The sequence below is a fragment of the Equus asinus genome, chromosome 5 (assembly GCF_041296235.1).
Source record: "Equus asinus isolate D_3611 breed Donkey chromosome 5, EquAss-T2T_v2, whole genome shotgun sequence".
NCBI classification, from domain to species: domain Eukaryota; kingdom Metazoa; phylum Chordata; class Mammalia; order Perissodactyla; family Equidae; genus Equus; species Equus asinus.
Window position 1 is genome coordinate 24,524,005 of NC_091794.1, and position 26,421 is coordinate 24,550,425.

General features: G+C 47.1%; 1 protein-coding gene across 30 annotated transcripts in view; it reads left to right on the forward strand.

Moving 5' to 3' along the window:
- The first annotated feature begins 756 nt into the window (after positions 1-756).
- The window catches only part of KALRN (kalirin RhoGEF kinase), a 637,850-nt gene continuing 612,185 nt past the window's right edge, over positions 757-26,421 (forward strand). For 14 of the 30 annotated variants that reach the window (XR_011503193.1, XM_044771436.2, XM_044771446.2 and 11 more), the window contains exon 1: positions 767-1,250. Coding sequence is in view for 29 of the 30 variants with exons in the window: in XM_044771436.2 (XP_044627371.1) it covers positions 1,178-1,250 (73 nt within the window). In the remaining variant the exon portion in view is untranslated. Of the gene's footprint in view, positions 1,251-26,421 lie in introns of all 30 variants that reach the window. The other 16 variants (XM_044771435.2, XM_070508998.1, XM_044771437.2 and 13 more) reach the window with 3 other exon arrangements.

Here is a 26,421-nt window from a genome sequence, read left to right on the forward strand (position 1 = left end):
ACTCATCGCAAGAGGAAGGAACTGGACAAAGAATCAGAGACGGGTAGAGATGTTTAAGGGGCGCTGAAAAGGGGGGAAAGAAGAGAAAAGCTAAACAAGAGAAGAACTAAGGAGAGATGGTGAGGAAAATGCGAGGGGCTCAGGAGGGGAGGAAGAGAGTAGAGAGCTTGTCTGGAAGGATGGGAAAAAAGTCCAGCCTCTAGGGACAGGTCAGCCCAGCTTGGGGACCGGTCGGGAGAGGAGACGGGCAGGCGGCTTGGGGTTCGCCCTCACACACCTTGGCGCGGGGTGGGGCGGAGGAGGTGGCCGCCGGGCCGGAGCGCGGTCCGCGCGGGGGAAGCGGCTGAGCGCGCGGCGAGACCGGCGTGCGCCCCGCTGCCGGACTCGCGCGGCGGCCCCGCCCTCTCGGCCGCCTCCTTCGCCGGGCTTTTCCTGCGGGGCTCAGGAAGCCGGCCTAGCGCGGCGGCGAACAATAGCTCGGGCCGCCCTCAGCTCCCGGGGAGGCGCGCGGGGCCGCGGGGAGGGAGGTGCGCGCGCGCGCCGGGGGCTCGCGGCCAGTCCCGGCCCGGGCCGGAGCTTCATTCAGTTCCCCTCGGCGCTGCCCGGGTCATTGTTGGCCGGGACCGAGGCGCGGGAGCCGGGGGAGGAGCTGGGGAGGCGGCGGCGGCGGCCGAGGGAGCCAGAGGGGGAGCCAGAGAGCGAGGGAGGGAGCGAGAGAGCGAGCGAGCGAGGGAGGGAGGAGGAGGTAGAGAGCCAGGGAGGGTGGGAGGGAGGAGGAAAAATAAAGAGGAGAGCCGAGCAGGGCTGAACAATAGAGACGGGCAGACGGGCGAGGAGGAGAGCCAGCTGCCGCTGCTGGCGGAGAGCGGGCGCGCAGGCAGCCCGGACCCCGGCCCCGGGCCCCGGCCCCGGCCAGACAGCAGGCGGCCAGCGCCCCCGGGGAAGGGGTACCATGGGGGAGCCGGCGGCAGGCGCCCCCAGCCCGCCGCGCGCCTCCGCCTGAGCGAGGCTCGGCGTCCTCTGCCCCAGCCCCGCCGCCCGGCCGCCCGGTCGCCCAGCCCCGGGTCCGCCTGGTCTGCGGCCGCTGCGCCCTGAGCCCTCTGCCCATCGGGCGCCCCGCAGCCCTCGGCCCCGGGCTTCGCCGGACCCCGGCTGCCCGCGGACGCCCGCCCCAGTCATGAACCCCCCGGAGGGGGCAGCAGAGGAAGGAGGAGCAGCCGACTCGGACGTGGACGCCTTTTTCCGGACAGGTAAGCCCGGCAGGGCGCGGGGGCCGTGGGTGGGCCGCTGGCGTGGACGCGGCGTCTCGGACAAGTTTGGGGAAGGAGGGCTGTGGCCCGGGCGAGCGTGCTGGGGGGCAGTCCCCCTCGTCGTCGAGGCTGGAGTTGCTGAGATTCTTGTTGTTATGGCAATGCTGGTGGCGTTTTGGAGAGGGGTGGGGGCTGGGAGCTCGGCGCCCCTCGGCGTTCACCCCACTTGCGGGAGTCTGTAGGGGAGGCGGGAGGCGGTCCCCTCGGGCCGCTCCTCCCGGAGCGCGGGGATGGGGCGATGTTGGATCACTTTGCAGCGCGCCGCTCCGGCTACCGGCGTCCCTGGCCCCTCCCTAGGCTCCCCTCTTCCCCCAGCGCTGTCAGCCGGGCTCTGGCCCCTGGGTTGGCACGCCTTCTCGGGCCGAGGACCCCGGGCCCTGTTGTGCAAAGAGGGGCAGTGGGGACTGGGAGTCGCGCAGGCTGCAGACTGACAGTCAGGAGCGGGGCGGACCCAGGACGGTCACGCCTGGTGCGTGCGGGGAGCCCGCGTCCCGGACTTGAGAGGCAGACCGGGCTCGGAGGGCAGTGGGCGCCTCAGACCTCCTCCTTGTCCTCCTCTTCTCCAGTTCTGGAACGGATGAGCTTTTCATAAGAATCACTCATTCCTGGAAGTGTGAGTTAGCATCCCCCTCATACACACCCACTGAATCTTTGCTTGCCTGTGGTATGTAGAGCGCACAGATCTGTCTTTCCAGCTGTTTGCAGTCCCTGCCACCTCCCATCCCCCAGGTCTATAGCTCCTCCTGTTCCCTGGCTACACAGCCCCCTCCCCAGAACAGACACCGACCACCCCCCTCTCACCACCTGTGGCCCTGCTTCTCTGATGGCCAGGGATTCCTCTTCTCCCCTTTACCTGTGGCTTCCACCAACTTGGCAGGTAGAGCTGCTCATCTCCCGTGTCTGGAACCATTTTGTCCGGAATCTTTGTCCCAAGGAGTCCAATAAGTTATGGGGGCCTTGTGCATCTGCCCTCTTGTTTGATCAGTTGGATTAGAGGACATGAACTGGTGGGGTCAGGGATCAGGTTAGCTCTGCAGGCTCTCTGCACTTCCATCTGTTTCCTAAACTCATTGCCTTGCCCTGGAGGTCATCTCTAGGGAAGGGGGTGGGGTGCTTTGTTGGGGAGACGTGTGGCTTTAGAAGTCAAGACTCGATTGGCTTGTATGTTCATTTTGTAGTTGGTCTGGAGAGGAAAGAGCCAGAGGACAGGAGCTGATGCCAGGGCCTGGAGAAAGCAGAGGGAGCCCCTGTTACTCTATCCTGCCTCCCAGGGTGCAGCCTTACCTCCCTCCATCCCTCACTCCTTCCTTTTCCCCAGAGATGGTTTCTATATACACATTCTCTCTCTCTCTATCTCTCTCTCTCTCTCTCTCACACACACACACACACAGAAAGTCACACACCCTGCCCAGGACCCAAAGCATGGATTCTAAAGAGGTTCCTGACCTGAGTTTATAAGCTGGCATCTAGGAGAGAGGTTCTGGGGGGCCTAAGTGGTACCTGGAAATGTTCACTCAGCGGCCTGCGCCTCCCATCTGGGGCAAAAGTCTGCCTTTTCTTAGCTCTGGGGAAAACTCTTGAAGTGTGAACCTTCCCACCTTCCCTTTCTGGACCCCACTTTCATCTTTTGGCAACCACTCCTCCTTCCTCTTTCCAACCATCCAAACACTAGTTCCTGTTCATTCTCTGTCCCAGGCCCTTGGAGCAGAGCTCAGTTTCTGAAGGCTTGCTAATTTCTGACAAATGAATTCACACAGTGTTAATGGTGTTAATGGCCTATAATGGTCCAATGTGTTACTTTTCCCAGGGCCTTTCAAAACGCAACATGTGCCTTACATTGTCTAGCCTTGGCTCAAATCACAGAGTAAATGGCAGACTGGGGTCTGTCTCCTGTGGGACTCCTGTTAGGGATTTTCTCCTTCCTCCTTGGGTAGCCTTTATGAGCAGGGGCTGGGTCTGATGTGCACTTAGAATCAGAGAAAGGGTAAGTCTTCAATGCACAGGGCTGGAAGTGACTGATGACTGTAACAAGTTGCAAGAGGGAGTGTAGGCTGCCCTGGCTGGGTCTAGGACCACTCCCTCCCACCCTGAAGTGGCCTTCTGTGCTCTGCCTTCTGATTTTGCCCCCTCTAGTCTCTAGCCTGGGCTCATGCTGGGGATTCTTAAGCTGGAAAAGGCTGTATTTCTTAACCCTCTCCCTTCTGATTCCCTGTCTTTATGGAACATAGCACTATACCTGGTAGGCTAGACAGATTATAAATTCATTCACCTGAACAATTGAGAAACCTTCAAACACATTTTCAAAGTCCCTAGCACCAGGGTTACCCCCTACTTTCTGGTGGAAAATTTTACATGTACAAAGACCAGACTGGCAATTGCTTTGTCAAAACCCTTGCCTAAGGTGCTTCTAATTAGGCATGTTGAGAATAGTTCTGTCATTTTGGTTCCTTACTTGTCCTCTTTTGATTATTTTGGTATTTCATTTCTCTCGACCAACTGATGAAGCTAGATTCCCTAAATCTCATTTCCCTGCATGCACACGGACACTAACAACCCCTCCCCCCAGCCCGATCTTCTTGTAGAGTGGTGGATTCCATAGCATGTTCCTGGGAATTCTCTGTCCCAAGCCTGGGAAAAGTGTGTCGCAGTAATTTTATTGATCATAGTTATGAGGCAGAGGAGGGGAAATATGGGAACTCAGAACTGGGAAGAGAAACCATTTGGAATAGAAAACCTCACAAGGACTTTTCAACTCTTACTAGGAGCCTTCTGCTGTCCAGGGTGCTATGGAATACAAACGAAATATTCAAAGTGTTCTTTGACTTTGAGGAACTTTAAAAAGAAGATTGACAATTACTGCTCAATTAGAGATTAATTGCTAACCATTATGGTGCTTTAAGATAAAAAGTTGATGGAACTACAGAGGAGTGGAGCTGAGGGGAGCCCTTGAAAGGGGATGGAGAGTGGGAGGAGCAGCCTGGGCAAAGGCACAGAGGAGGTTGGGGTATTGACATCGAGGATCGTGGGGCAGACTGAGTGGAAGATGTAGGTTAGGGAGGAATGGGAAACAGGGATGGTAAGGAGGGCAGGGCCAGATAGGGAGAGTCTTGGAAGCCCCAGAGAGGAACTTGGGTTTGATACAAGGGCAGTAGGGAGGTTCTTGAGCAAGGGCTCATCCTGAAGGAAGTATTTAGAAAGGTTAATCTGGGGGTAATATAATTGATGAGGCAGAGAAGAGAGGGAAAGAATCCAAGCAGATGCAAAAGTGATCCGGAGCTGAGAAGGAAGGGGTTTGGTCTGGATTGGTGGCGTAAAGGATGGGGAATGAGGGGCAACTCTTTTTTTTTTTTGAGGAAGATTAGCCCTGAGCTAACTACTGCCAGTCCTCCTCTTTTTTGCTGAGGAAGCCTGGCCCTGAGCTCACATCCATGCCCATCTTCCCCTACTTTATATATGGGACTCCTACCACAGCATGGCGTTCCAAGCGGTGCCATGTCCGCACTCAGGATCCGAACTGGTGAACCCCGGGCTGCTGAGAAGTAGAACGTGGGAACTTAACCGTTGCACCACCAGGCCAGCCCCCAGGGACAACTCTGAGAGACATTTTCAGAGGCAGAAATGTGGGGGATTTCTTGACAAACTAGTTATGGGGGAAAAGGAAATTAAGCCCATGAGGAAACGGAAGTAGCTGGGTTAAGAGTGTAGAGGACTAAAAGTGTCCCAACTGACATGGTCAGGTTGAGACCAGGAGCCAGTTTTGTGGGCAGATAATGACATTAGCCTTGGACATGGAGAATTGGAGATGATGGAGCGACATCCAAGTGGAGTTTTGTGAGTAATGTGGGACTCAAGACATGAGCATGGGCAGGAGGTTAGGGCTGGTGGTGCGGACTTGGAGGCCTTCTGGGTCAAGGCTGGATGCAGCCGAAGCTTTGTGAATGCATTGCCTCTCAGAGGGAGGGAGTGGAGGAAAGAGGGGAAGGGCTCAAGTTAGAATTTTGGGGAGAAACTCTTATTTAGGAAGTGGCAGCAAAGGAGACGTGATCCTGGAGACCCCAGGGAGTAAGCATGGCTTCTGATGTGATGACAGGCTACAGACAGGTTGAACAGGAGGAGCGCTGGGTAAGTGTCACTGGTTGTGATGAAAAGAAGGCCACTGCAAGCTCTTGGGAGCATAGTGTTAGAAGAGGCATTTGGAGTAGGGATTTGGGGTGATGGATCGGAATCAGTTCCTTGCGGAGTTTATCAGTGAAAAGAAAGAGAGGTTGGGTGCTAGTCAGAGTGGGTGTTATTAATGTCAGGAAAAGGAGTTTTCATTTTTTGCCAGAGAGTCAGAAGAGATTTGGACATGGAATGGAGAAAGCTAGGGGACGGGAAAAACGGAAGATGCTAGATGGATTGTTGAGTTAGGACCTGAAGAGGTGAGACAAGAGCAGGTTCCCCAACAAAAGGAAGAGCGTAGTTTTGGTGAGCAGAGGAGAAACCTCTTCCGTTAAGACTCAAAGGAAAACAATTAAGAGGTTAAATGAGAAAAGAGTGATGTGGAAATATCTCCTCCCTGTGTCTTTCTGCTGAGCTTCAGTCCTGTGAGTCCAGATATTTTCACCTGGAGGGTTTGCTGTTCCTTGAGCTTCGGCCAGCCTCTAACTTGACTCCGTGTGTCTTTCCAATGGCCCAAACCAGATCCTTCTCTTGTCTTCTTTAATTCTGTAAGTGGCATCTTCTCTCTCCCAGTCATGATATTTAAAACTTTGGTATTGTCTGTGAGGACTCTCTCTCCTCTAACAAACTCTATTGACTTATCGTTCATAGTTAGCCCTTGTTGTTCATCTGCGGGGTCTCTGTGAGAGGCCAGGACCCATTATGCCACCCATGGACTCCTTTAGTGGCCTTCATTCTTTCTCCCTGGAATCTGCTCTCTCACCCTGACTCCAAGTTGGCATCTGCAGGCAGATTACACTTCCTAAATCACTGCTTTCACCACATCACTACCTGCTTTATGAATCTACAGTGACTCCCTAGTGCCTTCAGGGTCAAGTCCTTACTTCATAGCTCAGTTCCAGCCAGGCTGCTCTTCTGCTGTCCAAGGGCAGTTTGACTCACGTTCCCCTTGAATCATCCACCCCCACACCCCCACTCTCCAAATCCAACTCGTTCTTCAGGACTTGAGCCCCACCTTCTTCTGAGAGCTTTCACAGCTCACAAGACCACTGTCTCCTCCAGATTCCTAGGCACTCACTGTCTATGCTCATTTTCGCACTTCACGAGTGGTACTGTATTGTTTTTAGCCCTTTCTATACACATTGGGCTTGTCTTCCCATTGAAGTTGCTTATTCTTTGGAGATAAGGAAAAAGATCTTTTAAAAAGCTTGTGATTCATCCAAACCAAAACCAAAACAAATCACCTCCCCCTAGTATAGACAAAGCAAACATGGCAAAGGATAAGTAGTTGTTGAACGTAGGTGGTGGCATATTGGTGTTCACTGTATGATTCTTTAACTTTTCTCACAGATGATAACCCCATCCCACTTAAACTGAGGAACTGGACATTATCATGTCCAGATCATAGAGAAGGGAGTTTTTTTTCTTTTTTTTTTAAATATTGGCACCTGGGCTAACAACTGTTGCCAATCTTTTTTTTTTTTTTCTGCTTTATCTCCCCAAATCCCCCCTGTACACAGTTGTATATCATAGTTGCAGGTCCTTTTAGTTGTGAGATGTGGGATGCCGCCTCAACGTGGCCTGATGAGCGGTGCCATGTCTGCGCCCAGGATCTGAACCCTGGGCCGCTGCAGCGGAGCGCGCGAACTTAACTACTCGGCCACGGAGCCGGCCCCAGATTTGTGAATAACACCTTAGATTTGTGTGCAAATCTTTGAGTAAATATCACCACCCTCTCTCTGCATTGCCAGGTACCTGAAAGGGGAGGGGTCTCTTACCTCCTGAGCTCTCTTTTGCAGCAAAGGAAAAATATCTCTTTTTGACATTGTGCTTGATGCTCCAGAATGTAAACATGATGCTTAATTCAATGTTTATTGTTGCTTCTTGATTCTCCTCCACTTCCAACCGGCATGAGTTGGGCTTTTGGTCACACCATTTTCCGGGAACTTCTGGGGGAGTATTGAGAGAACTTTGTTGTTCTGGAGAGGGAATGCTATGAATTTTTAATATCAGATTTATATAGGCTGTTTCTATTGAATATGTTTTAGAACATATCAGTGAAATCCAGGTGGACCTCCATAAGATTTGGGAGGCTTTGCTTCATCCTTGTGCTACCAATCATCAATAACTTGATTATTGGCACATTCTCTCCAATTGTATTTGAGAATCCTTTGGGGGATGTAAGAGGTATTGGAATAAACTGCAGTTACAGAAGGAAATTAGATGATAAATAGGAAAAATCTTCCTGACTGTAAATATCAATAAAACACAAATAGGTGAAATTAGTGGTTCTTCTTAGATGTTGGAGAATGAACAATTTTGCTTTTCAAAGTTCTTTCGGGTTCTGAAACTTGGCAATTTACTTTTTTTTTTTATTCTACTCCCCAAAGCCCCCCAGTACCTAGTTGTGTATTCTAGTTGTGAGTGCCTCTGGTTGTGCTATGTGGGACACAGCCTCAGCATGGCCTGATGAGCAGTGCCATGTCTGCACCCAGGATCCGAACCAGCAAAACCCCGGGCCGCCAAAGCGGAGCCCGCGAACTTAACCACTCAGCCACAGGCCGGCCCGTGGCAATTTACTTCTGCAGATAGTATGGCATGGCCCAGTGGTTCTCAACTGGGGGCAGTTCTGTTCCCCTGGGAACGTTTGGCAATGACTTGAGTAAGGGGTTGCTATTAGCATCTAGTGGGTAGAGGTCTAGGATGCTGCTAAACATCTGTAATGCACAGGGCAATAAAGAATTATCCAGACCCCAAGTGTCAATAGTGCTGAGATTGAGAAACCTTGGTATAGCCAGAAGACCATGGGGTTTGGACCAGATAGGCTCAGCACTAACTAGAGGTAGAATCTTGGGTAAATTATTTACTGTCTCTCATCCTCAGTCTTCTGCAAAATGGGACTACGAATTCTGATTTTACAGATGGAGAGGATTAAATAGGAAAAATGTGTAAAAAGCATCCAGCCATTTCCAACACACAGTAGGGGCACAAGAAATCCTAGCTGCCCCTGTTGTTCCTGCTGTTTTAATTATTACATGAATGTGGTGGCAGAGAGGCTGGGGCAATTTCCAGAAGGAGTGCTGTGCAGGGCTTTTGATGTGGAGTGGGAGAAGGTGCTGGAGAGGCAGCGTGATGGTGTGCAGGGAGCCTGTGTGGAATCTGAAGGCTAGAGCTTGGGCCTCAGCTCTCTTTCATTCATTCATTTAATCACTGGTTTGACAAATATTTATTGAGTGCCTCCTGTTCCACGTACTGTGCTGTGGGAGTGTATAAAATCATTATGAGAAAGAATGCAGAGCAGGGAGGGGAATGGACATAAATAGACCCCCTCAGAGAGCACTCGGATTTAAGGCGGTGGGAAAAGGAGAAAAAGCCTGTGAAGGAGGCTGAGAAGGTCAGGCAAGAGAGCAGGAGGTGAACACTCCCCTTTGCTCTCTACTTATCGGAATGACTTGGGCAAGTGACTTTGTCATCTGTATAAGATGAGGATAATAGCCCCCTGCCCCCTAGCTCCCTTATAGGGCTGTTGAGAGACTCAAATAAGATACTGTATGTGAAAGGCCTTTGTAAGTTGTACAGTTCTATCCAAATATATGTAGATAGTTCCTTCCAAATAGAACATTTTTTACTCTAAGTGCCTCTTCTGACAAGTATTATCTTATTTAATCTGACCTCCATGGGACCTTTCCAATCCAGGAAGGGAGCAATCCTTCTCAATTTGGTTTCCCAGGGGACTGGATGGGGCGCCCTCCTTACAGCAAGTCAGGGCCCTCCTGTTCTCTCCTCCTCTGCAAAAGTATAAAAATGCCAGCCCCCAGCCCCCCAGGCCCTGGGCCACATGGCCCCGTGCCATCTGGAGGAGGCTGGCAAGAATGGAGTTCTTGCTTCTGTCGACCTCAGGTGGGTGCAGCGAATCAGTCCCTTCCTACCCCTTCTCTGTCTGTGTGCGGTTCAGACTCCTCCTGCCATTCCTTTGTGTGTGAATGACTGGCAGCAAAATAACTAGGAAATGATTGACAGCCACAGGGCTGTTGGATCAATAGAGCTGCTTGAAATCGTGTCTGCTGAGGAGTGAGGGAACAGAAAGAATCAGCTGAGAGGACAGAGCAATTAATTCAGAGGAGTAAAGAAGAAACTGTTGGAGAATTAGCTTTGTCTCCTCCCCTTCTGTCCCATGGCATTATTAGAAGGGAGCTGGACATTAGCTGGAAAACATGGATTCGAGGGATAAACAAGTAGGAGAGTGAAAAGTGGCAGAGGAGCTGTGTCCTCAGGGAAGTGGTTACTTCTGTACTTGAGGCTTGCAGGATGGGTAGGATTTGGATGGGGAAGACGGCAAGTGCTGTGTTCCCAGTTGGGGAATGGTGTTAGAAGGAGATGAAGATCCAGGGTTTGGGGCAGTAAGTGGTCCAGTGTCTGTGACTTAGAGGATGCAGGTGGCGGATCAATGGGAGAAAAAACTCAGAAGGGAGTGAGGACCAGGTTGATTGATTGCTTCATTTATCAAACACCTACTGGACTCCTAGATCATAAAGGGCTTTGACTGGCAGGCCAACGAGTTTAGTCTTTCTGCAGTTTGCTTTCTGGAGCCACTAAAAGTTTCTGAATGGGTTGGTGACATGATCAGGAAGGTAAGTCTGACAACCCTGTAGAGGGTCAGTTGGAATGGGGAGGTACTGCTGGCTAGGGCTGGACTAGGAGACCACTGTGATAAGTTAGGAGGGTCTGAACTTGAGATGCCACGGTGAAAATGGAGAGGAGGTAGAGTTTATAGGACTTGGCAAGAATCAAAGATTACTCCAAAGCTTGGAGCCTGGGTGACTGAGAGGATGGAGGTATCCTAAATGAAAATCAGGAGTTAAGAAGAGGAGGAGCAGCTGTGGGGTGGCAGGAGGAGAGGGAGGGCTGGGGAATTTGCTTTGGGACATGTTGCATTTCAGGTGTCAGTGAAATAGCTAAGGGAGGTGTTGATTCCGTAGGCGGATAACGAAGGGATTCTGGAGCTTTGGAGGGAGGCCAGAGCCGGAACTATAGATTTGGGAGATATCTTGTAAGAAGTTGTGGCTGGGGCTATCAGAATAGATGAGATAATAAATGAAAAGCATGTACAGACTTGAGGGCAGAGGGCCAAGGACAGAACTGTGGACCCCAGTGAAGGGCTGGAGGAGACCCAGGGGAGAGCAGTACTTGGAGAAAAACAGGTCCTTGCAGGGTCTGATGCTGCAGAGAGGTTGACAGAGATGGGGACCCAGCAAAGGTCCTTGATTCTGGAAATTGGGGATCATTGGTAACCTTTGAAATAACAGTTTAATAGTGTATAGGAGGTGGAATTCAAGTTGCTGTGGGAATGGGGAGTGAGAGGATGGGGAGGAAGTGGTGGGAGTGCATATAGATGACTCTTTGGAGAGGTTTGGCTGTGAAGGGAAGGTTAAAAATAGGAAGGTAGTTGGAGATGGGTAGCAGAGTTGAGGGGAGGCTTTTTTTAGGTAGGGAAGATATGTGAATACCTACAGGTGGGGAGGAGAGAGAAGGCAGGCCTGAGGAAAAGAATGAATGTTTAGGTAAGGGAGGAGCAATTGATGAAGGAAAGTCCTGGATGAGCCTGGAGGGGTGGATCTCAAAGTCACCTGAGGGGTGAGCCTTGGGCCAGAGGAGGAGACTAGGGGAAGGCTGATTTAGCAAAGTAGCTGGCTGGCGAGGACCTGAGCTGAGGGCACAATGTGCCTTATTGACAGCTCCAGTAGAGAGAGCATCAGCGGGCTTGGGGTTTTCGAGGCTAGTGGTGCCATGCCTGGGGAGGGTAGTGCCAGAGGAGGGCAGCGTGAAATGGGTGAGCTGGGTTGGTGGAGGCCCTTGGGCCGAGAAGCTGGAAAGAAAGGCTGGGAGATCCCAAATTAGCAATCCTTTTAGAAACGCTGGTGGCTTTCTTTTGCAGGCTAAAGTGGGATTTGCTCCAGGCTATAGTGGGGTCTGCAGAATCACCTCCTACAGAGTGTGAGTCAGAAAGGCACGGTTAGTGGGGTGGAGGGTGAATGAGAAGAGGAGAGAGGGAGAGGGACTCAGGCAAGAAGGTGTCCTGCAGCCTCCTGGGGAGGGGTCCTTGCCCGGCTATCAGGTACTGTATCTACCAGGGATGGGACCTGCTGTTGAATTTTCCGTTTCCTTAATGCCTCTAAAAGCCCTAGAATAAAGAGGAAGCAGAATAGGGATCATGGAAGAGCCTCTTGCCCATTCTTCTACATAAAGAGGAACAAGAGGGAAGATGCTAGTGAGCATACATGTTCCACTGGCACCAAAGCACTCCCTTTGACCTCAACTCTCATTTTAGGGGCAAACCCAAGAAGGGTCATCAAGTGAAAAAGCCCCGTTTCATCAAAGGCTCCTCAGGGGCCTTACATGGCCCTCCGGAGAGGTTGGGAGCAGGATGCTGGGGGCTGCTATTACCAAAAGGTGGGCTGTGGGGAACTGGGCTTACATTCCCTAGAGTAGAAGGAGGTGGGACTTTCCTTAAGTGCTGCCCAGTCCCAGAATCTTAGTCTTAAAACAGAAGAGGAACTTACTAGCTGTGTGACCTTGTGCAAGTTACAACCTCTTGGAGCTTCAGTTTCCTGATCTATAAATGGGTAAAAAAAAAATCCTTACCTCTCAGGATTGCTCTATGTTTGTAGATATATTGTATATTGAGGTAGTTATATTCACAGTGTAAATAGTAATAGAAATGGGATTATATTACTAGTAGTATAACATGATTATATATAATATGATATTACTAGTATGACTATATTACATATGTAGTATATTATAATTATATTACTAGTTAGATGAATCTCTTTATTTTCCCATTGATGATAATTAGGATGGTTCAATAGCTTCCTTCCTCTCCCCTCCCTGCTCCCTTTTTTCTTCCCTCCCTTCCTTCCCTCTGTAACAGTGCAGAGATCAATACCAATGTGATTTTTAAGCCTGCAATTACAGTTATCCAGGGCATAACAGGCAGGCACTGGGAATGTGGCTAAAACCCCCAGCTTTTAGGCTCTTACCCTGCAGCCCAGGGACAATGGGAATCTATGGGGCTGGGGGTGGGGAAACATAGTATTCAGTTGGCAGCTGGACAGTGGGCTAGAAGGAGACCCCGGAGACTGGCAGATGGTTAATTGGATGTGACAAAAGGGGGCTGGGAGGAGGGGTCTGGGGATCCTGGGGGATTCCTGTCTCTGACTTCTTACTGTCCTGGAAAGGAGATTGTGGGGAGAGGGAGGAGTATCTCCAGGAGCAGTTGGGGAAAAAGATTGGCAGGACTCCATGTTGGATGTGTGGCCATGGAAGGACAGCTTACCACTGGAAGTAATGATTTGGTTTAATTTGGAGGGTAGATGCAAGATATGAAGTCTCTTCTCTGTACCCCAGTATATTGGCACATAATAGGCTCAAATACTTGGATATAAAGAGGATGCTTAACCAGATATTGGAACAGTGCATTTTTCTAGACATTCTTCATGATCCCAACCGCTGAATTTTGACAGCTAAATATCATTATTACTTTTGATGAGAACTGGACAAAGAACTGATCAATTTCAGCAGGATACTAGATTTTAGTGAATCTCTTCATTCATTCTTGTACTCATTCATTCAAATGTCAAACACCAGCTGTGTTCCTACTAAGTAACAGCCACTGGGGGTACCCAAACAAATTAAACATAATCTTTCCCACAAGGATGGTAACAGGCTGGTGGGATTGACTGACACGTAAACAGATAATTTAATTGCAGTTTAGTTTAACAAGTGCCATAAAGAGGATTGCGTGCTGTACTTTGAGAGTATAGAGGAAGGATCAACAACCTCATCTGGATGCATCTGGGAAGGATTCGTTGAAGACGGGATACTTAGACTGATATAGATGAGGAGGTGGTAGGAATGAAGACAGACCACTGTTCAGGAAGTTTGATAACAAAAATGAGGAGAAAAATAAAATGGTAATGAAAGGACATTTTGGGAGTACTGGTAGTATTCTGTTTCTTGATCATAGGTGTGATCCATTTATAAAATTTCCTTGAGCTGTAGACTTGTTTGTGCAATTTTGTGTGTGCAAATTCTACTTCAATGAAAATGTTTTTAAAGTTTTTTTTCTTTTCAGAGAGAGAAAAATCTTTGTATGTTTGAAAAAGTCATGGAAAGCGACAGTGGTAGAGACTGAAGGTGTTAGAAGGTGGAATGTGTGTGGGTGGCATACCAGAGTGTGCACTGGCTTCCTCATAAGTCAGAAAAGGATGAGATTCCCAGGCAAAGAGGTTATCTCTGGAATGAAGGGCCTCTTCTTCCTCTGTGACTGTGGGAAAAGACCAGGTTGTATTCAGGTTAGATGCTAGAGCTCTTATTAGGATGACCTGAGTCATCTCTGTGAATGGGAGCCAAGGTCATCTGACAGACTGGAGGATGTGGAGAATCTCAGAAGAGAGGAGACTAACTAGATCCATTCTCTGGAGAATGAGTGACACTTGCATAAAAGAATGATCTGTCCAGTTGAGTTCAAAGTTGACCAGGTCTGCGGGCTTCGGCACCTTGCTGAGCGCTGGAGGCTCTGGAGGAGAGGTGAAAACAGCAGACTCTTGAGTTCTTGGGTGGTGCCTTGGACAGGATGCCACGGGTCGGGGTAAAGTGTGCACTCTACTTGTTTGGACCCTAGCCTCTTCTCAAAACCTTACTGAACGTTGATGATCTAAGGCCTTTTGGAGGCCCTATCTTGGAAAATGGTCGTGTCTGTTTTCCCCAAGTAGGTTGTACACACTTTTTACTTTGAACTTGTCTATATTCTTTTCAACACCCATTCTAGTGCCTTGCAGATAATACTTGCTTGATTAGTATTTGTTGGCTTGACTTTTTTTTAGTTTAAAAAAGAGCTATTTATTGGTTTATAGGTCATTTGGGAGTTTTATAATGAAAGACTATGCTGAGGAAATGAATCATTTTTTGTGGACAGGCAATTTTACCTTAAACAAAAAGACCTATGAAATCAATATTGACTGTGATGTATAGTGTATAACTCTTGTTGATTCTGGATTAATTAGAGGGGACTCCTTTTGTTGCTTGCTTACAAATATTCATATATTTCATAGGCGCTGGAACAGTAAAGATTCACTCTTCTTTCAGAAAAACCCACATAGCAAAGTTCAAAAATACAAATGGAACCAACTGATCAATATTGAGTGAGTGTCTGCCATGTGCCCAGTAGTATGGCAGATACTAAGGAGGCTGCTAAAGATGAGTAACAACTGGTCCTTGTCTCTGAAGAGTTTATGGTCTTGTTGGGTTGGGGGGAACTAATGTAGGAAAAAATGACTAATTGGAGATCCATCAGAAAGGGAGTTTTACTCATTTATTAGTTTACTTAATATGTATTTATTGTCTATAAACTAAAAGATAATTTAAGTGTACACAAAGTTTCATTTAGAGAGATTTTATTTTATTTTATTTTTTTGAGGAAGATTAGCACTGAGCTAACATCTGCTGCCAATTCTCCTCTTTTTGCTGAGGAAGACTGACCCTGAGCTAACATCCGTGCCCAACTTCCTCTAGTTTATATGTGGGACACCTAACCACAGCATGGCTTGACAAGCAGTGCCATGTCCGCACCTGGGATCTGAACCAGGGAACCCTGGGCCATTGAAGCGGAACGTGCGAACTTAACCACTGTGCCACTGGGTCAGCCCCTAGAGAGATTTGATTTTTGATATACTTTCATAGGACATTTATTTTTATTCTAAAGTCATTTTTTATTATAAAAGTTATGCTAGCTCACTGTAGAGTATTTGGAAAATATGATGAAGTATAAAGGATAGAAAAGCCACTGTAAACCCATCACCCAGAGAGAACCCCTGTTTGTTAATTTGAGATATTTCATTCTGGTGTTTTTTCTTATATGTCTTCTTTACCTTGATCCATGGTTTTGTTTTGTTTTGGTGAGGAAGATTGGCCCTGAGCTAATATCTGTTGCCAATCCTCCTCTTTTTACTTGAGGAAGATTGTCCCTGAGCTAACATCTGTGGCAGCCCTTGTCTATTTTGTATATGGGACAGTGCCGCAGCATGGCTTGATGAGCAGTATGTAGGTCCACGCCTGGGATCCGAACCTGTGAGCCCTGGGCCTCCGAAGTGGAGTGTGCAAACTTAACAGTTATGCCACTGGGCTGGCCCCTCATGGTTTGTTTTTTGATCATTGAATTAAGGTGAAAAACAAGTTAGGGGGAATAGACTTTTTCCTAAATGAAGCCATTTTCCCCAATTAATTTAAATGTATGCTGCGTCAGCACATATCTATTGAGCAAAGTAAGACATTCATAAGCCAATTAATCTTTATTTGGGGATAATGTGGAAAGACAAGAGGATCCATTGGTTGTTTGGAGGAGTAGCGGCATTGACACTTACTGTTGTAAAAAATATTTACACAAAACAAAAGTACAGGAGCTATGGTCAAAAGTGAATGCTCTTTCTCCCTCCTTCTTGATGTGATAAATTCAACAGATGTATGTACCTGTTGCATGTCTAAGTACATGTTTATACAAATGCAGAGCTTTCTTTCTTATTTTACTTAACAAAAAGAGAATCATGCTATACCTATTATTCTGCAACTAACCTTTATCACTTTATAATTGTGGACATTTTTCTATGTCAGTACATATCACTCTACCTCATTTGTGTTAAGAGTTGTGTTACATTCTGTTGTGTGGGTGTGCCATATTTTATTTAACTGGACATTTATAGCCCAGCCTTTCTGTGGGCCAGTGTTTGTTCTGGGACATTATTTGGTCCAAAGAGTAGCAAGAAGGGTCAGCCATTTTTTGATCCTTTTCAAAGGTGACTGTAGGACAACTGTAGGTTTGGGAGGCTTCCTCTGCTTTTATCCTCAGGCGACAGGGAGAACAGCCAGTCCCTGTTCTCTGAAGGATAGCTTTCTGTGTAATGTTTAAGGGTGCTTTTGTTAGTGACATTTAAATAAATGGTAGAGGCCATTCTTGGGTTCTTTTGCTGTGCGCCTTTAAGTGACTTAGGGGCCAGATATGCAGTCACAATTAGCCAAAAAAAGCCACATGTGTTCTGTGGGCTTGACTGAAAGTCAATTCTTATACCACAGGTATGGAAGTGCTTTAGGTTGTGTGTGCAAAAGCCACGGTCTGTGTTTGGTTAGAAGAATCCAAGGATGTGATTCGAGAGACCTTGGTTTCCAATTCTGCCCACCGCTAATTAGCTCTGTGACTTGGCTGAGCCAGTTAACGTGTCTGTTTGTACAGATGGGACCTCTCTTCTCTTTCCTCAGCTGAAGGAAGAGGTAAGCAGGCTTGCCCTGCCATACCTCATAGGAATCGTGTGAGATAAAGAGAGATAATAGCAGGAAAATGCTTCTGACAAACAAAACTGACTAAATGAAAAGAGTTTTTGTCGGCTGCCTTTCTCTGGGGTCTCCCTCGATTTTGAGTGTGGTTGAAAGCTGAGCCAGGGGACTCAGATGGCAGTGACAGCCCAAACTGCATTTAAGGACTGTACATTTTTTCATGTCTGGTAGGAAATTGGCAGCACTAGAGGTGGAGTGAAATGTTTCGTGATGTGTTCCATTTGCTTTTGGAAAAAAGTCATGTGTATGACTGTGGAAGAAGTGGAAGAGTGGTTTATCTAAGTGCCCAGAAGGACTGAGGTTTTCTTTCTGATGGGTGACAGTGTGGCTCAGTTGCACACTTACTTCTTACTACACAGACGTGCAAAGAAAATGTAGCTTTCAGAATTTTCTAACATGGAACTAATCTTTCTCATCAGTGCCCACCCCAACTTGATTAGTTTTTGGTATATTAGGTTTTGTTTTTTTTTGTTTTCCTGGATCAGTCTTTTTGGATGACTCTGTCAGATACATTGCTCAGTCACTCACATTTTCTCCTGCTCTCCCTCTTCTCTTCCTAATGGGGTCTGAGTGCATGGAAGTGCACATGTGAACTTGTGGGGGTATTAGGGGCAGAGGGGGAGAAGGGTGCTTAGAACCATAGCATGATAACTGGATTCCCCTGGTCTTTGCTTTGTGGAGGCTGGTCTGGTCTGTTCCCTGTACTGGTGTTTGAGAAGGTTAGACCTGTCTTACTTTTTGGGGTATTGTGCTGATACCCAGTGCTAACATTCGTGTCCTGATTATTTGTCTATAGGGTCAAAGTCCCTGCACATGGCAGCCTCCTAGTCCTGACCCTAGGCCTTTGCCTGGTCACTGTCTCTCTGAGCATCTTTGAGTACCATCATCAGGAAGAGATGAAATATGTGGATTTCCAGCTCACTCAGTGCCAACTTTGAGAAGATAGAACCTGTGCACTGGCTCATCTAACTAGATACCCACCTTGGCCAATGCTGTGTTTTCACTCCATCACCTCCACACCTTGTGGATCATGGTACATGACTGAATGTTAGGATTCTCCTAGAGGTCTGCAGCCTCCTCAAGAGTGGCCTTAGGGTTCTCAGGTACCTTCATACCTATTAGGATATTATATTCTAAAGCTGTCCGCCAAACCCTTGTTGGACCTTGAGGTGGGCATATAGGAGGAGGCTGAGACCCTGGTATCTGATGTCCTAGACTGGAATTTTCCCAAGTTCCCCTGATGCTGGAGGGAGGGGGCTTTCCTTCTGCCTCTGTGGCAAGGATCTCCCTATGCCCCTTCCTAAGTACTCTCTACCCCTGGTTAAAAGTGATCTCAATGGGCAAGTCCACCCAGTCTGGATCTTGATATGTTAATGGGAGCTTGAGAATTCAAGCTGCCTACTGAAAAATTCCTATCCTGGATGTCAACCGCTGAACATTGATACTTCCTCTTTGCCTGCTGCTATAACTCTCAGAACTTCCCTGAGGCAAATAGATGCTCCCAGCAGAGTAAGAGGGAGGTTAAATATATGTAAGGCCATGCAAAAGAGAAAAGTCCATTGTATTCTAAAAAGTATTACCCTAGTTAAAACAATAATTTTGGGGAAAAAAGTTTTGGAAATGGGGCTTCTAAGACTGCCTTCATTGGGATTCCATCTCCAGGCATGTATGTGTTTATGTGTGTGTAAACACGCAAGGGAGTGACGTTGTTGGTTCTTCCAGTGAGCATTTAGTGAGCACTTCCGTATCTCATGCACTGTGGTCCAGAGGGGAGTATGGGCAGTCTCTGTCTTTAAGTTGTTCCCAGTCTCAGTGGGGCCATGGGATGGAGATGGATTGCATACAGAGCTGCGCTGCTGAATCTTGCTTTCCGGGAGGCTGGCGTTTCCATTTGGTAAATATGACTAACGTTTAGTTAGGGACCTTTAATTGGTCTGGTTTCCCCCTTGCCTTGCTAGGATCAGCTTTCCAAGTCTCTTGATCCACCTAAAATGACCAGTTCCAGTTAGTTTTGCTTTTTCTAAATAAAGCTAATTCCTTTAACATCAGCCTAAGTTTTTATGAACAGATATTCTATAGAAAGGACATGGTACACGAGATCAGTTTAAATCAATAATAAATAAGTAGAAAAATGGAGTCCAGCTTAGGGCTGTGGCTCTGCTTCTTCTGTGGTGGAGTTGTTTGTTTGCTGTTGTTTTTAACCAAAATTCTTTCACCTCTTTTAACACAGGAAAACTTTTGTGTTTTAGATACTATTCTCACTCCAGGGCTCTAGGGCTCAAATAGCCTTCGTAGCAACGAGCAGTGTTTCCAGTTTGACCAGGGAAAACGAGAACTCTGTTCCCTGTGAAGGTGGTGGAAACTGTGAGACTAGCACACCAGACAGGCCAGCAAAGTACAGAGCAAAAATAAAGAAGCTGGTAAACGATGGTGCCATGTGGTTGGGTTCCAGAGGAAAGAACTGAGTGTCAGGAGAACAGCATTATTACTGATACACTTGGTAAATCCCTTTCCCTTGAGAGTTGAGCTAGGTGGTCTTGAATGCATCTTCCATCTACAACATTCTGAGACAACTGGACGACAGGAAAGCCAGCAGGGATAGAAACCAGGTGGTAAGTGGCATCAGGACCTTTAAGCTCTGGCCTTCTGAAGACTTTCCATCCTTCTGAGGCCTTTTGTCTCTGCAGCTCAGGACTGCTTGGTCAGACTTCCTGACGCCAAAGTTCGCAGGTGACCTGGCATCCTTGCTTGGTGAAAAGGACCTCTAATTCCCTTGAGGAGAAGGATCCTGAGGGTCAAACTATTTTGACTCTTAGAATCTTCTGAAAGAAGGGCCAAGTTTCTGGGATTTCTGGGTCTGTGTTGAAAAGCCCACGCTTCCTCAGCCTGTTCCTTTGGAGCCCAAGTCTGTAATTAGGCATGAGCCTAAACACTTGAGGTAATGCCTTCATCAGGGCTCCATCCAAGCTTCTCTGCCAGCTTTCCCAGGGCATGGGGAAGACTAACTTATTGATCTTCCTGCCAGCTCATAGCCTTGAACTTTTCTTCTTTTGAGTCAGATAGAGAAGATGGTAAAAGCAATCCAAAATCTTCATTTCCTAGGGCATGTGCAAACCCAGCCTGACCACATCATCGCAAAAGGAGACAATGGGTAATTAAACTGCTATGTTGGCTTTCTTTTACATTTCCTTCTACCCAGAATTCCATCTCCTTTCCCTTACATTCTCTAGACTTCCAGAGAATCACATTTTTGTAGAGAGAAACATTAGGTTTTTAAAAAATATATTAAAACATTGCAGGTATGTGACATGGCTCACTAGTAGAGTGCAGAGATATAAACGGGAGAGTGGTGAAGCTTATTTTGGCAGATGTGGCAGTGGTCATAGAGTAGGAGATGCTTGAATGGCACTGGGATGATGAGTTCATTATCCAAAGTGACAGAGTGGGAAAGGGCGTTCCTGGCACAGGGAGAAGGGTGGGCAAGTGCGGAAGAGTTGTGTGAGATCATGAAGAATTAGGAGTTGTAAGGCGAGAGAGACGGGGGATGCAGGTGAGATCTTGGATTTTCATATTCCAGGATTTGGATTTTATCCTGTAAGCAGTGGAGAGTCTTAAAGGATTTAAAGTATTGGAGTGATTGAACAAAAATTATAATTTAGAAAGGCCAGTATAGTGTTGGAAGGGGCGAAATTAGAGGTAAGAGTTCTAGTTAGGAAACTACTGAAGTATAGTTGATGATGCAAGAAATGTAACGGCAGTGGAGTCTACAGGATTTCACATCTAGTTGGTGTGCGGGTTGAAGGAGAGGTGAAGTCTCAGATGATCTCCAGGTTTTTGGCTTGTTTGTGGGTAAAGGGTGATGGTGCTTTCACCAAGCCTGGCACCACAGGAATCACACTGGAATCGTAGAAGCATTTCACAAGCTCTAAAGGGGTTTAGCACTGCTCTGTTTTTCAACCTCTTTAAATATTTTGAATACAAAACTTAAAAAAAGCAGAGTGACTGATAGCTGGACAATGATATACCTGGACAGATATTCCTGTGAGCATGGCAAGTCTGCATGCTTGTGTGTGCATGTGTGTGCTTGTGTACATGTGTGTGATGTTGCTCATACTTTGAATGCAAATGTGTGTGCTTCCTCCATCATACTGGATTCTTGACACAGTATCATTTTTCAGCATTAAAATTCCCATCACCTCCCAGAAGTGCTCCCTTTAGGATCCATTTCTGCTTGGCTCGGGTGCACAGGCATTCCAGTGGGATTGATTGCTTGTGTCAAATTAATTTTTTCCCTTCCCAGGGAGAGTGTCTGCCATGTGCAAAATGGGTAAATCCCTCGGGCCCCTAGCCAAATGCAAGCTCAGATAGACGCCTACAGTCAGGCTTCGGTCAAGAATTGGCCTAGATAACCCACAGAGCCTGCACCTGGATGCTTAAACTGCCCTTCCTAGCATACTTTGTGACTGTTCCTAGGCAACAGGAAAACTTGAGGCTGGTAGAGATGGCTGCATCTGAGAGGCTTGGGTTTTTCAGCATCAGTTTCTGTACTGCTTCCTCCTCTATGCCTCATCTTTTTGTTACTGTTTTCTTGAAAAGGTTGCAGGAGCCTCTAGAAGCAAATGGAGAACATGCTGAATATCCTTCTCTACCCGATTGCTGTGTGAGCTTCAGAGAGCTCTGTGGTAGTTTTCCTTCAGCCCCAGTCCTGGTGCTCCCTGGCGGGCTTTGGTGGACCCTCACAATGTACCTCTCAGCCTTTCCCTGGCAGGTAGCCCTGGCTTCATAGTGCCCAGTCAGCCAGCCTTACCATCTTGTGCCTGACTCCAGACATCAAGGACTTTGAGACTATCTTTCCCACAGTTGGAACTGTTGTTCATCTGGCCTGTGTACAGCAAGGTGGTCCAGACTATACTGTCCACTGAGGAACTGGTTTGTCTCTGGGCATTAGGAGCTTTGTGGATGTATGATCAAGTCTCCCTGAGAACGGTTATGTATTTCCATCTAACCTCGAATTCTGGATGTCCTTCTTAGCATTTATTAGCTTTAACTCTAAGTTCAACTTTGTGGGTTATGATTATCAGTAGTTCCAACCAAAGTTTCTCTAGGAGTTTATTTCTATAGTCTGGTTGAATATAGCTCTTTAATTAGTGGGGTTATGGCAAGTATCTTAGCTCATTCAGTTAACCATTAACCTTCAGGACTTTTGGAACTTTAAGAAGGCTGGTGAAGTCCTCATCCCAAAGGGTAAAATGCTAAACTCCAACTTATATCGTGTAACAATTACTTTTGGAAGGCGGTGTTGGGGGTGAGATTTGGATTCCATTTGCCATAAACTTTTACATAAATCCATAACAAATGATTTTTAGCATTTCCCAACAGATTCCATAATGCATCGCTTCTAGCAGAGGGCACACATCAGACTTGATTATACAGTTGAATTCTCATAGGTTCTGGTTGTAATGTCTGGTTTTTGAGCAGGACAACTGGACTGCTGGCGGGGTGCAGTGTTCACAGAAGTCTGCTAACTGTTAGCCGGAATGTTCCCTCCGCCCTGCTCCTGATGCCACCCAACATGTCTCTTGAATCCAAAAGGAGGTCATCTAATTTCTTACCTCTACTCTGGCCCAGTTTCTAAGCTCTTATAGCCTTTCAAACTGTTCTACATAGTTCGTTTGGAAGTGTTTATTTGATTTATTATGCATAGAGGTAATTCTCTGACTCAGACCTTTTCAGACCACCCCAATTATTCCATCTAGCATTATGCTAGGCATTGAATAAGCATGTTTGTGATTTTCCCCTTAGGTTTAGTTTTCCCCGTGAGAAAATGTTTAGTTTTCCCTGTGAGAAAGACCAAGGCAGCTCCCAGGTCAGGTCCTTTCTGATGGACCCATGGCCTGTGTGTGATGGTGTGCTACCTTAGGCTTCCCAGAGGGCCAAGGACCAGAGAACTCTAGATTTGGCAGGACCTGACAACAGAGCTGGCACCGTCAAATCCAACCCTAAATCCCTTTAAAGTGGAGCAGAAGGGCAGTCCCTCCAGGGTCCTGTCAAGCACACTGGTGGGTGCCATTTTTTTCCTTGCCAAGATGTTTCAATTCTTATGCATTTAAATGGTTCTGCATCTAGATACCCGCTTTATGCATAACTTCCAGGACACTCCATAGGTGTACTACTGGGGCTTTGTTCTCTGGGACTTTTCCATTTCTGGGCTGTTGGATTCAGCTTAATCTCCCCATACATCAGCTTAAATGTAAGAGAGCCTTGTGAATTCCTGGAGAGCCTTTGTGGAGGTTAAGAACAAAGGAGGCAATTTATCTCTTCATGTGTCAGGACTTTTAACCCTGTGTTTTTCATCCTCTCCTTCAAGGTCGTTTAACTTTCTGTCGCCCCTTGCCCCGCATGTCATGTGGATGCTGTATTTGGGGCTGCACTTCCAGGCACCGCTCAGCCATTGAAAGGAAATTTGTATATGATTGTCTTTTTCATGGGAGGGTAGTGGGAAGGAGTCCCTAAAAATATGATCCGTGGAAATCTGCCCTGCTTTGGATATCAGTAGAGACCTTCTCAAGTCTGCTGGCTGGCTTGTGGCACAGATGATGGCTTCAGTGTAGTACAAAGCAGTATGTCCCCAGTCTGGAGTTGAGAGCCCTATGTGCTGCCCTCAGCTCTGCTTTGGCCTCCTCTGTGATCTTGGGCAGGCCACTTTACCTCTCTGGGCCTAAGTTTCTTCAGTGTAAAGTAAAGATGTTGCAGTGGATGATTCCTGAGGTTCCTTCGTCTCTAAGTCGTTTTGAAAGTCTATCGGGTCTCCTTGAGAATGTACTTAGGAGAAGGTTCTTCTTTTCTTATCTCAACTCTGAGAAAATGCCAGTCCTATAAAGATTGCCCTGGACGGGATCTGTGTGTCTGTCTCTGTTTTCACATGTGACACACAAAATTCAGGATAAATTGCCACCACTGATATCTGTCCCCAGCCATTAGAAATCCAGCAACAACAAACCCCCAGGCTTGCTATCTCTGGGTGAGCTGTGCAGGATAAATTCTGAGTCAGTTATGGTATCCTTAGTTCTTACTTTTATAGGACCCGCCAAGTATTTATGGGCTTCCCAAGAAAGTGCAGTCAACAATTTTGGAGTAGCCATAATCTATATATAACAACTACTCTTAAACATGATTTGTTTCTTCTCCTGGTCTGTAAAGAGGATTTTTGAAAGGATAAAATTTTTTTTTGAATTTTCTCAGAGCCTCCAACTTCTTTAAATTGGATATTTGGCAAATCTTTTTCCCCAGAGCTTCCTGTCTTGGCTGGCCCTGCCAGATCTGTTCCCTCCCTGTTAGAGGGAGTTCTAACTTCCATTGATTTATCCTTTACCACATTTGCCTTGGGGAGAGCTGGTGGGGAGGACGATCCTCAGAGGGCTTAAGTCTCCAGGACCGTACGTATCCTGTCCTTTTCCTTAGAGCCCCCCTCACCGCACCCTCTCTACTGCCACTCTGTCTTCAGATATGAGTAGTGTTCTGGAAGCTGGGCAGAGGGTGAGAAACTGGGATTGAGGAAACACAAGCAAGATTTAAAAGTCAAATTCTCAAAGTTTATAGAATGACCAAGAGTCAGAACCAGATAGGGAAGCCAGGCCAGAGTGCACCCCAAAGCCAGATTCACGACAGCAAGGGGCCGGGGAGGAGGAAGGTAGATAAAGGCCAAGAAGGTGAAGTGGTGGACGGTCAGCTAAGGAAGGCAGTAGAAGATCCACTCAGCATTCAGGACATCTGCAGAAGCCGAAGGGGCAGCAGGAGAGAGGGGAATGGATGAGTTCCAGCCACGGCAGTCCTTATTGATTGAAGAATCTCCTTGCTTTGGCCTCTCCCTGCCGGTGGAGGCACCAACTCCCAAGCTGGAGGAGCCCCATGAGAGCACCTGGCTGGGCGTAGTTCTTGATGTCATCAACTGCTTTCCCCATACCTCCTCCTGGATCAAGTCATCCCGTGAGGCTCTGCTGTTTCTGCTGCTCACAGACCCTCTGTCCCCTCCATTCAATGAGTCTGCCAGTGTTCAGGCTTATTCCCTAAGCCTGGGGTTACACTGTGAAGGTTTAAACTGTCTGACTGTATTAAGAGGTGAGACATTGGGCATCCAAAATCCTAACAGAACCTTACCCGTTAGCCCTAGAGTGTCTTCATATATGTAATTTCTCCCCTTTGGTTCATGATAACAGAGCTACCTGTATATCTTTCTCTTTCTCTTTGGCTGAGGCCACATTTTTGTGTTCTTGAGTCCTTGGGTGGGGTTAACTCCTTTTTTGGGTGGGCCAGATGTTCTTTCTGGCTACAAATAAAACAGGTTGTAAACAGAAGAGGCCCATTTATCTTTGTGCTTTTATTCTGTGAACATGGAAGGCCCTTATTGCTTCTTGACACAAACTCTCCTCTCAGTTACTTTTTTCTTCCCTCTCAAGCTTGAGAGTTTTGAAGCTACACATCTCCCTATGGTGCCAAAGAGCATCGGGCTTAACTGTGGCCTGGCTCAGCACTGCAGGCTTCATAGCCTTCACGAGCAAATGGATTTTTCTGGGATTTCTTACTAGAATTGATCCAGCCCAATTAAATCAAAGAGCTTCCCTCTCGTATCTGTCTTTGCATCCTTCCTCATGGATTTAACATCTCCTTCAACCTTTTCCAAATTGGACTATCCATGGTCCAGGCTGAAGCTGAAAGGGTCTAGATTTATTACTTTTTTTTTTTTAACATCCAGGTTACAGTATGAATTTTGGAAGTAACTTCTGTAAATGTAATATGAGAAACGTCACTCTGTGTGAATTGTTGGTTATACCTAGTTGAGTCCAGCTCTGGTTCCACCAGGTCTGTGCCCTTCATAATCCTCTTCCTTGTCCTCCCCTTCCAGAGACATTCATTATATAAAAGAAAGGGATCATGTAGTGCCGAGGTTCGCAAGCTTTCTAAGCTCACAGTACCTTAACGTCTCGCTAATTTTTCCATGGCTCCCGTAGGCCAGACAAAACACTTAATAGATCTGTTCATTAAGCAGTTAGGTCCAAACAACTTAATGAATACTTACGTGCTAATAGCGTAGTAGCCATTTGAAAAAGTAATACACATACATTGAAAGAAAAGTATTGTTATTTCATTCTTAAATAACCATGGTTACTTAAGACTGAGACGTGTGTGCCTGTTGGGTACTGCACAACTTCTGAGACCTCGGAATCTGGTTGGATACTGCTCCCTTCATTTCCTGTTCTATGGTGATTTTTGTGCTATGCTTGCTTTTTATCATGGCAACTGCCCCAAATTCAGTTTTGCAAAGATATGATGTCATCAAAAGGAATGAAGTGTGGTTTAATGCTGAAACTGAGAAATATCTTGTGCTGGTAGCTCATGTGGTATCTGACAGATGTCAAGCATTGATGTGTTTCCCTCAAAAATGTAAAAATCCCATGGAGCACCTATGAATTTGCTGTGGTGCCCCAGGGTGTCTTGGTACATAGTTTGGGAACCATGGGCATAGTGGCATAAATGTTGGGAAATCTTTTCTGGGAGTGCCTTTAGT